The 12,700-nt window shown below is 38.5% G+C and overlaps 1 protein-coding gene across 1 annotated transcript; it reads left to right on the forward strand.

Moving 5' to 3' along the window:
- The first annotated feature begins 10,787 nt into the window (after positions 1–10,787).
- LOC115204559 (claudin-4-like) lies at positions 10,788–11,822 on the forward strand. Its single transcript, XM_029770220.1, has one exon. The coding sequence runs from the start codon at positions 11,083–11,085 to the stop codon at positions 11,725–11,727; it is 645 nt and encodes a 214-aa protein (XP_029626080.1). The 5' UTR covers positions 10,788–11,082; the 3' UTR covers positions 11,728–11,822.
- The last annotated feature ends 878 nt before the right edge of the window (positions 11,823–12,700 follow it).

Raw genomic sequence — 12,700 nt, forward strand, 5'->3', positions numbered from 1 at the left:
ATATCAACATATCACCTTTTCCACAGTGAAGTTTATGAAATGCTGGCCTTATAACTTGAAGGGATGAAATTTGAAGACCCAAACTATAGGCTTCTGTAGCAATGACAGTACAGCGCCAAACCTACCGAGTTGGTTTATGATTTCTAGAATGTTTTCATTATTTATATGCCCTGACTGTTCACTGTATTTAAAAATATATATCAGTAGCCACCATCAGTTTTTATTTTATATAACTAGGCAAGTCAGTTAAGAACAAATTCTCATTTACAATGACAGCCTAGGAACAGTGGTTAACTGTCTTGTTCATGGGTAGAATGACAGATTTTTACCTTGCCAGCTCGGGGATTCGATCTAGCAACCTTTCGGTTACTGGCCCAATGTCAAACCACTAGGCTACCTGCCATTACACCCACAGTTATTTATAACTGTCACTTTAGTGTTAGTTTCCTTACATTTATAACTGTCACTTTAGTGTTAGTTTCCTCACATTTATAACTGTCACTTTAGTGTTAGTTTCCTTACATTTATAACTGTCACTTTAGTGTTAGTTTCCTTACATTCATAACTGTCACTTTAGTGTTAGTTTCCTTACATTTATAACTGTCACTTTAGTGTTTCCTCACATTTATAACTGTCACTTTAGTGTTAGTTTCCTTACATTTATAACTGTCACTTTAGTGTTAGTTTCCATACATTTATAACTGTCACTTTAGTGTTAGTTTCCTTACATTTATAACTGTCACTTTAGTGTTAGTTTCCTTACATTTATAACTGTCACTTAAATGTTTCCTTACATTTATAACTGTCACTTTAGTGTTAGTTTCCTCACATTTATAACTGTCACTTTAGTGTTTCCTTACATTTATAACTGTCACTTTAGTGTTTCCTTACATTTATAACTGTCACTTTAGTGTTAGTTTCCTCACATTTATAACTGTCACTTTAGTGTTAGTTTCCTCACATTTATAACTGTCACTTTAGTGTTTCCTCACATTTATAACTGTCACTTAAGTGTTTCCTTACATTTATAACTGTCACTTTAGTGTTTCCTTACATTTATAACTGTCACTTTAGTGTTTCTTACATTTATAACTGTCACTTTAGTGTTAGTTTCCTTACATTTATAACTGTCACTTTAGTGTTTCCTTACATTTATAACTGTCACTTTAGTGTTAGTTTCCTCACATTTATAACTGTCACTTTAGTGTTAGTTTCCTTACATTTATAACTGTCACTTTAGTGTTAGTTTCCTTACATTTATAACTGTCACTTTAGTGTTAGTTTCCTTACATTTATAAATGTCACTTTAGTGTTTCCTTACATTTATAACTGTCACTTTAGTGTTAGTTTCCTCACATTTATAACTGTCACTTTAGTGTTAGTTTCCTCACATTTATAACTGTCACTTTAGTGTTTCCTCACATTTATAACTGTCACTTTAGTGTTAGTTTCCTTACATTTATAACTGTCACTTTAGTGTTTCCTTACATTTATAACTGTCACTTTAGTGTTAGTTTCCTCACATTTATAACTGTCACTTTAGTGTTAGTTTCCTTATATTTATAACTGTCACTTTAGTGTTAGTTTCCTTACATTTATAACTGTCACTTTAGTGTTAGTTTCCTCACATTTATAACTGTCACTTTAGTGTTAGTTTCCTTACATTTATAACTGTCACTTTAGTGTTAGTTTCCTTACATTTATAACTGTCACTTTAGTGTTTCCTTACATTTATAACTGTCACTTTAGTGTTAGTTTCCATACATTTATAACTGTCACTTTAGTGTTAGTTTCCTCACATTTATAACTGTCACTTTAGTGTTAGTTTCCTTATATTTATAACTGTCACTTTAGTGTTAGTTTCCTCACATTTATAACTGTCACTTTAGTGTTAGTTTCCTTATATTTATAACTGTCACTTTAGTGTTAGTTTCCTTACATTTATAACTGTCACTTTAGTGTTAGTTTCCTCACATTTATAACTGTCACTTTAGTGTTAGTTTCCTTACATTTATAACTGTCACTTTAGTGTTAGTTTCCTTACATTTATAACTGTCACTTTAGTGTTTCCTTACATTTATAACTGTCACTTTAGTGTTAGTTTCCATACATTTATAACTGTCACTTTAGTGTTAGTTTCCTCACATTTATAACTGTCACTTTAGTGTTTCCTCACATTTATAACTGTCACTTTAGTGATTCCTCACATTTATAACTGTCACTTTAGTGTTTCCTTACATTTATAACTGTCACTTTAGTGTTAGTTTCCTCACATTTATAACTGTCACTTTAGTGTTTCCTTACATTTGTAACTGTCACTTTGGTGTTAGTTTCCTTACATTTAGAACTGTCACTTTAGTGTTAGCTTCCTCACATTTATAACTGTCTCTTTAGTGTTTCCTTACATTTATAACTGTCACTTTAGTGTTAGTTTCCTTACATTTATAACTGTCACTTTAGTGTTAGTTTCCTTACATTTATAACTGTCACTTTAGTGTTAGCTTCCTCACATTTATAACTGTCTCTTTAGTGTTTCCTCACATTTATAACTGTCACTTTAGTGTTAGTTTCCTTACATTTATAACTGTCACTTGTGTTAGTTTCCTTACATTTATAACTGTCACTTTAGTGTTAGTTTCCTCACATTTATTACTGTCACTTTAGTGTTTCCTTACATTTATAACTGTCACTTTAGTGTTTCCTTACATTTATAACTGTCACTTTAGTGTTAGTTTCCTTACATTTATAACTGTCACTTTAGTGTTTCCTCACATTTATAACTGTCACTTTAGTGTTAGTTTCCATACATTTATAACTGTCACTTTAGTGTTAGTTTCCTTACATTTATAACTGTCACTTTAGTGTTAGTTTCCTCACATTTATAACTGTCTCTTTAGTGTTTCCTCACATTTATAACTGTCACTTTAGTGTTAGTTTCCTTACATTTATAACTGTCACTTTAGTGTTAGTTTCCTTACATTTTTAACTGTCACTTTAGTGTTTCCTTACATTTATAACTGTCACTTTAGTGTTAGTTTCCATACATTTATAACTGTCACTTTAGTGTTAGTTTCCTTACATTTATAACTGTCACTTTAGTGTTAGTTTCCTTACATTTATAACTGTCACTTTAGTGTTAGTTTCCTTACATTTATAACTGTCACTTTAGTGTTAGTTTCCTTACATTTATAACTGTCACTTTAGTGTTAGTTTCCATACATTTATAACTGTCACTTTAGTGTTAGTTTCCTTACATTTATAACTGTCACTTTAGTGTTTCCTCACATTTATAACTGTCACTTTAGTGTTTCCTCACATTTATAACTGTCACTTTAGTGTTAGTTTCCTTACATTTATAACTGTCACTTTAGTGTTTCCTCACATTTATAACTGTCACTTTAGTGTTAGTTTCCATACATTTATAACTGTCACTTTAGTGTTAGTTTCCTTACATTTATAACTGTCACTTTAGTGTTAGTTTCCATACATTTATAACTGTCACTTTAGTGTTTCCTCACATTTATAACTGTCACTTTAGTGTTAGTTTCCTTACATTTATAACTGTCACTTTAGTGTTTCCTTACATTTATAACTGTCACTTTAGTGTTTCCTCACATTTATAACTGTCACTTTAGTGTTAGTTTCCTTACATTTTGCATCACTCCATTACATAATTAGTTTACCTTTCTTTGCTCTGTCTCGTTCTTCTGGTTGTTCCTCAGCATCGCTAGCAATAGTGGATCATATTAGGCTAACGTATTACAATTTGTGAATAATTTGGGACATGCAGCCTATTTTAGTCATTATGGAACCCATACGTAGCTGTTTTAAACCTGGATTCTGGCACACGGTTTAAGACCACAGGACCGTTTTTATCACAGCTCCATGATTAGTGAAGATTATTATGATAGATTTATAGGACTACTATTTAACCCCTATTGTACACTTTCTCACCTTCCAATATTTCATGGACTGAACAATTGAATTTGGCAACTTCCAGGATGTATCAAACCACTGTACAACAATATATGTTGTACATAAAAGTTCTACAAACCATTTTTTAAATTATAATTCAAAATTACTTTCCTAACACTAAATAATAATATACAAGATCAGAGTATTTTAAAATCTACCAATTGGTGCGGAAACTGAGATGTGTATTTGCATGGTTTTCTTTCATTGATCTCTAATATTCTGAACGGTCTCTCCATATAGTCTAGTGCAGTGGTCAGCAACCGGTCGATCGACTGGTCAATCGCCAAACATTTCTGTAAAAAACCCAACGATAAAGCCTTGTGTTCCTATATATTTTTTTAATTATTAGTCTCGGGCTGTTGGTGGTAGATGCAGTCAATTCAGCTGTCCTGCGCGCCGGATAGGCAAACTGTTGTCATTTCGTGTGTCTGAAGGAACAAACTCTGCCTTCCCGGTGGGCCCGGGGAGGAAATCAAGTGTACTATAAGTCTACCGCTGGCCAATCAGATTGCTCAGATGACCGAGTCTGCAGTAACGTAGTTGGCATGAAAGACAGCTACAGTAAAGTTCGTACTGTGAGATTTCAAAATGTTTAAAACCATGACTAGAGAGAGACTGTCAATGAATACAGCAAAGAGTTGCTGTTTTTATGAGTGAGTTAAGTTCTTACTCAGCACTGTCAACACTTTGTATTCAACACTTTTATAAGTCATAAAATGCGCGTTCTTCCTATTTCCACTCAGCGCTACAACAAGCGTGTCCCTTTTTGGTCTGTGTCAGTGGAGGAAAGGGAGAGCGGAGGGATGTTGAGAGACGGACCATCAGATGCAGACATCATCAACCCAATAAAATAAAAAGCAAATTATTTAAATGTGTGCTAACTCAGCTGTTCCTCACAACCATTTTTTTTTAACTAAACAAGTCAGTTAAGAACAAATTCTTATTTACAATGATGGCGGCTACCTGCCGCTTAGTGGATCTATTACCGGTGTGATCATATAGCCTACCTCAAATTTTGTAATATCATTTTTGTTAAGTCCCGAACAACAATGCATTGGCGGGTAAATTCAAGCAAAGCCAGTATGTGGTGATAATGTATTGGGCCTATAGCTTACTGCAGTAACCTCATTGCTACAGTAATGTTTTTAATTGGTTAATGTTGCATAGGCTTACATTTTTTAAAGTCATGTTAATAAAAAAAAATCTGAGGTAGATCTCAGCATGCATTTTGACTCAGAAAAGGTTGGTGACCAATGTTCTAGTGAGTCTGTCGAGATAATTCAAGTTAAAAAGGTACACCGAATTTAAGTGGATGGCTTTTGATAAATGTACTGTAAACCCGATTGAATGAAACTCCACAAGAAAATGTGTTGGCCACCGAGGGTTTGCAGCAGTTTAATATCATTTATTCAGTGTGTGCAAGGGAACCACGCCTGGAAAGCCTGTTACGCATAAGGTAATTCTGAATACCAACTACTGAGAAGTGCGTAGGAAAGGCGTGTGTAGGAAAGCCATACATTTCCTAAGTCTGAATCAGGCCCTAAATTACTGGCTATTAGTTTTTATTTCACCTTTATTTAACCAGGTAGGTTAGTTGAGAACAAGTTCTCATTTGCAACTGCGACCTGGCCAAGATAAAGCAAAGCAGTTCAACACATACAACAATAGAGTTACACATGAAATAAACAAACATACAATCAATAATACAGTAGAAAAATCTATATACAGCATGTGTAAATGAGGTAGGATAAGAGAGATAAGGCAATAAATAGGCTATGGTGGCAAATGAATTACAATATAGCAATTAAACACTGGAATGGTTGTTACGTTCGTTGATGGAATTGGACCAAAGTGCAGCGTGGTAGGCAAACATTTTACTTTTATTTAAAATTAACGCCGACAAAACAACAAAATACAAAACGAACGTAAAGTTCTGCAGGCTACACAGCAACTTTACAAAAACAAGATCCCACAAACAAAGGTGGGAAAAAGGCTGCCTAAGTATGATCCCCAATCAGAGGCAATGATAGAAAGCTGCCTCTGATTGGGAACCATACCCGGCAAACAAAGAAATAGAAAAACTAGAATGCCCACCCAAATCACACCCTGACCTAACCAAATAGAGAAATAAAAAGGCTCTCTAAGGTCAGGGCGTGACAATGGTAGGATGTGCAGAAGATGAATGTGCAAGTTGAGATACTGGGGTGCAAAGGAGCAAGATAAATAAATAAATACAGTATGGGGATGAGATAGATTGGATGGGCTATTTACAGATGAGCTATGTACAGGTGCAGTGATCTGTAAGCTGCTCTGACAGCTGGTGCTTAAAGCTAGTGAGGGAGGTAAGAGTCTCCAGCTTCAGTTATAACCTAAGATAAGTTGCTTTGCATGGTATAAACAAGATATTACCGCCAGAGAGTGCCGCCTCGCTTCTAGTCCTTAGGAAACTTTGCAGTATTTCGTTTTTTTATGTATTATTTCTTACATTGTTAGCCCAGAAAATCTTAAGTGTTATTACATACAGCCGGGAAGAACTATTGGATATCAGAGCGACGTCAACTTACCAGTACTACGACCAGGAATACAACTATTTTCCGGATCCTTCGTCCAAACCACCCAGGGCATCTGAACTGCTGATTCCAGAGGCTGACCCAAAACAACATCGCCGCAGAAGAGGTAGACAGAATGGCCTTCTGGTCAGACTTCGGCGGCGCACCCCCCCACCGCTTCCGAGTATGTTACTCGGTAATGTCCAGTCTCTAGATAACAAGGTAGACAAAATAAGGGCAAGGGTTGTTTTCCAGAGAGACATCAGGGATTGTAACATACTCTGTTTCACAGAAACATGGCTCTCTCGGGATATGCTGTTGGAGTCAGTACAGCCACCAGGATTCTTGTGCGTCGAACCGACAGAATTAAACATCTCTCCGGGAAGAAAAAGGATGGGGGTGTATGTTTCACGATTAACGACTAATGGTGTAGTAATTGTAACAACATACAGGAACTCAAGTCCTTTTGTTCACCTGAACTAGAATTCCTCACAATCAAATGCTGATCGTTTTTATCTCCCAAGAGAATTCTCGTTGGTTATTGTCACAGCCATGTATATCCCCCCTTAAGCCGATATCACGACGGCCCTCAAGGAACTTTACTGGACTTTATGCAAACTGGAAACCATATATCCTGAGGCTGTATTATTGTAGCTGGGGATTTTAACAAAGCAAATTTGAGAACAAGGCTACCTAAATTCTATCAGCATATTAATTGTAGCACGCGTGCTGGCAAAACTCTGGATCACTGCTACTCTAACTTCTGCGATGCGTACAAGGCCCTCTCCCACCCTCCCTTCGGCAAATCTGACCACAAATCTATTTTGCTCCTCCCTTCCTATAGGCAGAAACTCAAACAGGATGTACCCGTGACGAGGACTCTTCAAAGCTGGTCTGACCAATCGGAATCCACGCTTCAAGATTGTTTTGATCACGCGGACTGGGTAGCCTCAGAATAATATGTATTTATATGCTGAGTTTATAAGGAAGTGCATAGGAGATGTTGTACCCACTGTCACTATTAAAACCTACCCTAACCAGAAACCGTGGATAGATGGCAGCATTTACGCAAAACTGAAAGTGCGAACAACCGAATATAACCAAGGAAAGTTGACTGGGAATATGACCGAATACAGTGTAGTTATTCCCTCCGCAAGACAATCAAACAAGTGAAAGGTCAATATAGAGATAAAGTGGAGTTACAATTCAACGGCTCAGACACGAGACATATGTGGCAGGGTCTACAGACAATCACAGACTACAAAAAGAATACCAGCCACTTCACGAACACCGACGTCTTGCTTCCAGACAAACTTAACACCTTCTTTGCCCGCTTTGAGGATAATACTTTGCCACCGACGCGGCCCGCTACCAAGGACTGTGGGCTCTCCTTCTCCGTGGCCGACGTGAGTAAGACATTAACCCTTGCAAGGCTGCCGACCAAGACGGCATCCCTAGCCGCGTCCTGAGAGCATGCGCAAACCAGCTGGCTGGTGTGTTTACGGACATATTCAATCTCTCCCTATCCCAGTCTGATGTCCCCACATGCTTCAAGATGGCCACCATTGTTCCTGTACCCAAGAAGGCAAAGGTATCTGAACTAAATGACTATCACCCCATAGCACTCACTTCTGTCATCATGAAGTGCTTTGAGAGACTAATCAAAGATAGAATCACCTCCACCATACCTCAGGAGGCTGAAGAAATGTGGCTTGTGACCTAAAACCCTCACAAACTTTTACAAGTGCACAATTAAGAGCATCCTGTCGGGCTGCATCACCGCCTGGCACGGCAACTGCACCACACATAACCGCAGGGCTCTCCAGAGGGTGGTGCGGTCTGCACAACACATCACCGGGGGCAAACTACTTGCCCTCCAGGAAACCTACAGCACCCGATGTCTTAGGAAGGCCAAAAAGATCATCAAGGACAACAACCACCCGAGCCACTGCCTGTTCACCCCGCTACCATCCAGGAGGCGAGGTCAGTACAGGTGCATCAAAGCTGGGACTGAGAGACTGAAAAATAGCTTCTATCTCAAGGCCATCAGACTGCTAAATAGCCATCACTAACACAGTGAGGCTGCTGCCTACATACAGACTTGAAATCATTGGCCACTTTAATAAATAGATCACTAGTCACTTTAATAATGCCACTTTAATAATGTTTACATATCTTGCATTACTTATATCATATATATACTGTATTTTATACAATCTATTGCATCTTGCCTATGCCGCTCGGTCATTGATCATCCATATATTTATATGACATATTCTTATTCCATTCCTTTACTTAGATTTGTATGTATTAGGTAGTTGTTGTGGAATTGTTAGATTACTTGTTAGATATTGCTGCACTGTCGGAACTAGAAGCACAAGCATTTCGTTACACTCGCAATAACATCTGCTAATCATGTGTATGTGACCTATAAAATGTTATTTGATTGATTGGATTTATTTCCCCTGTGAAATAGGAGAGCAGGATTTAACAGAACCATTTTGAACAAAGCCTGTTTGGAGAAGTCAAAACTCACTCCAACCCACTGGCTATCTAGAATTCAAATTGTTTGGCGTATTCAAGATAAGCCAACCAGTGTGTTGTAATTTTGTATTTTTTTAAATATCATTTTTTTTCTCTCAGTGAGAGAGAGAGAGAGAGAGATTGTAATGAAGTCAATCGTTAATGATTTGGTTAATACAACCGGTGTATGGGGCCTTTTCTTGCAGAGTAAAAGTGAGTGCTCCTTTCCTGTCCCCAGACTCCAAAAGTGAATAGGTATTCACTGTTTTAGTCAACTTTTAGAACAAAAAGTGCACATTTTCAATACCAAACAAAAAATCAAAGTTGGGCCGTAAAGAGAACATTATTCTGACAGTAAATCATGCATTACAAAATAACAAGAGTAGTATCCATTTTTGGCATGTGACGAAATACACCTGTTGGTCTTCTTGACCCTTTAGACAGGTCACAGGTGTATTTCCTCCTTAACCTCTCTTGGGTATGTGGGACGTGACCGTCCCACCTGCAGGACACACTATTCAACAGCCAGTGAAATAGCAGGGCGACAAATTCAAAACGACAAAAATCTCATAATTCAAATTTCTCACACACACAAGTATTATACACCATTTTATAGATAAGATTCTCGTTGATCCAACCACATTGTCCGATTTCAAAAAGGCTTTACGGCGAAAGCAAAACATTAGATTATGTTAGGACAGCGCCTAGAAAATAAAAGCCACACAGCCATTTTCCAACCAACGAGAGGCGTCACAAAAACCAGAAATACAGCTAAAATTAAGCACTAACCTTTGATGATGTTCATCAGATGGCACTCATAGGACTTCATGTTACACAATACATGTATGTTTTGCTCGATAAAGTTCATATTTATATCCAAAAAAACATTTTACATTGGCCCGTAATGTTCAGAAATGTTTTTCCTTCAAAAACTTCCGGTGAATGAGCACATCAATTTATAGAAATACTCATCATAAACGTTGATAAAATATTAAACTGTTATTCAAAGAATTATAGATAAACATCTCCTTAATGCAACCGCTGTGACAGATTTAAAAAAACACACTTTGCAATAATCTGAGTACGGCGCTCAGAACCTGCCATTTTGGAGTCATCTAAAATCCTAAATAGCATTATAAATATTCACTTACCTTTGATGATCTTCATCAGAATGCACTCCCAGGTATTCCAGGTCCACAATAAATGTTGTTTTGTTCGATAAAGTCCATAATTTATGTCCAAATACCTCCTTGGTGTTAGGGAAAATGTATGGGTGTAAAATGTACATATTTTCTTTAGGAATGTAGTGGAGTAAAAGTTGTTAAAAAATATAAATAGTAAAGTGCAGATACCTCAAAAAACGACTTAAGTAGTACTTTTACTTAAGTACTTTACACTACTGCATTTCAGTCTTTTAGCAAGATCCACAGTTGGATGTCACTCACTGTAAAGATAGTCTGGGAAATAATATACTGAAGTTAATACTATGTGTATTCGGGTGGGGGTTGGAGAGAGAGACATTGTCCTGTGTTTGGGAGCGTTGCTTGAGGTCCTTCAGTAAAGCTCATATCACCAGAACAAAACACACAAAGAGCAGGAAACAAGGCCCAGGGATATCCAGTGTCGGCTTTCCTCTATTGTTTGGGAGCATAGAAACCCAAACCCCACCCTCCCTCCCTCCCTCCAAAGTGTGATCTATATAATAAGATCCTGTTTACTCCTCATCATCCCAGAATTCAGGCTATCGGAGAGAAGGAAGAAGACCACCAGTGGTCAGTCTGAAGGAATAAGAGGCAGACAAAGAAGGAGAGGAGAGCCTCCATTGCAACCTTTCCGTGTTCGAGACTGTGCAGCATTGTCTAGATAGAAGCAGTTTGACTTGAGCGAATCATTAACAAATAACCGTGTAGAGGCAAAATGTGTGCAGGGGTGTAAGTCGATCATCTGTACAACAGCAAAAGTAGATTTAGCGTACCAGCCGTAGTAACCAGTGGCACTAGCATACCTTGAACTTCTAACTTTGTATACTTCAGCCATGGCTTCCCAGGGCCTCCAGATTATGGGAGTAATGCTGGCCATGATTGGCTGGCTGGGGACCATCCTCACTTGTGCCATGCCCATGTGGAGGGTCACTGCCTTCGTCGGAGCCAACATCGTCACCGCTCAGGTCATCTGGGAAGGGTTATGGATGAACTGCGTGGTCCAGAGCACGGGACAGATGCAGTGTAAGGTCTATGACTCCATGCTGGCCTTACCTCAGGACCTTCAGGCCGCCAGAGCCATGGTCATCGTGGCAGTGATTGTGGGCGTCTGCGGCGTCATGATGGCCATCGTCGGGGGGAAGTGCACCAACTGCATGGAGGACGAGGCTGCCAAAGCCAAAGCCTGCATCATCGCCGGGATCGTCTTCATCATCTGCGGCCTCCTCATCTTCATCCCTGTGTCATGGTCAGCCAATACGCTTATCAGAGACTTCTATAACCCCCTGGTGATAGAAGCCCAGAGGAGGGAGCTGGGGGCGGCTCTGTACATCGGCTGGGGCTCCGCAGGGCTGCTGCTGTTGGGAGGGGGTCTGCTCTGCTGCAACTGCCCCCCCAAGGAGGGCAACATGGGCAGGCCATATGTGGCGGCTAAGTTCGCCCCCGTCCGGACCACATCTCCATCCATGAACTATGTGTGAGTGAGGAGTAGAATCTCTGGTTGATATGGGAACATTTTACATTTTTTACATTTTTACATTTTAGTACTTTAGCAGACGCTCTTATCCAGAGTGACTTCTAGTTAATGTATTCATCTTAAGATAGCTAGGTGGGACAACCACATATCACAGGCATAGTATGTACACTTTTCCTTAATAAAGTAGCTATCAGCAAAGTCAGAGCTAGTAAGGGGAGGGGTTCAGGTGCTTTTGGAAGATGGGACGGGATATAGGAGCTGAATGGGGTGTTCAGTGTTACAGATGAAATGTTGATGCTCTTATTGAGCTGTCCGATGCTCTTTTTCAGACGACACGACATTTTGTCTAATCTACATATTGCCAGCTCTATGTTCTAAATATATATTATATCTTATGACATGATATGATGTTGGGTCTGCTCCGCTTGATATATTTCTATATTCTGAATGTTGCTAGGTGACTTTGGAGTTGTAATGTTTTTACATGAATGTCCTCTTGTGACAACTTATTTATTTGTTCTGCTCAAATAGAATGTTACATTCTGTCTGTATCCTGTATTCCTGTATTCCTGTATTCTGTCTGACGCCCTCTTTTGTATGCTTTTCAGTATGTGCATTTTTTCACCCCTTCATTTCACAAATATTCACATTTTAAATAAAAGTAGATTTTAAAACGAAAATAAATGTTCTGTTTGAATATAACTATTTAGCATCACGGTTTAAGTGACGTTGTTGTTCTCTGTTCATTCGAGTTGCGCAAAGTAGGCGCATAGACCTAGATTGATTGATTAAGAGGAATTTCTATTGACAAGTGCATTTTCACCGTTGGGCTGTTTGACATTGTTAAATTGACTGTCCTCGTGGGGGACAGTATTTTACAGAAAAAAAACCTGAATAAAACAGATGTCGGCGACACCTCGAGACAATCCGTTTGAGCGCGCCTGGAAACACATTGACGAAGAATCCAGCTTTTTGTC

This window comes from Salmo trutta, chromosome 12, assembly GCF_901001165.1.
Source record: "Salmo trutta chromosome 12, fSalTru1.1, whole genome shotgun sequence".
In the NCBI taxonomy this organism is placed as follows: domain Eukaryota; kingdom Metazoa; phylum Chordata; class Actinopteri; order Salmoniformes; family Salmonidae; genus Salmo; species Salmo trutta.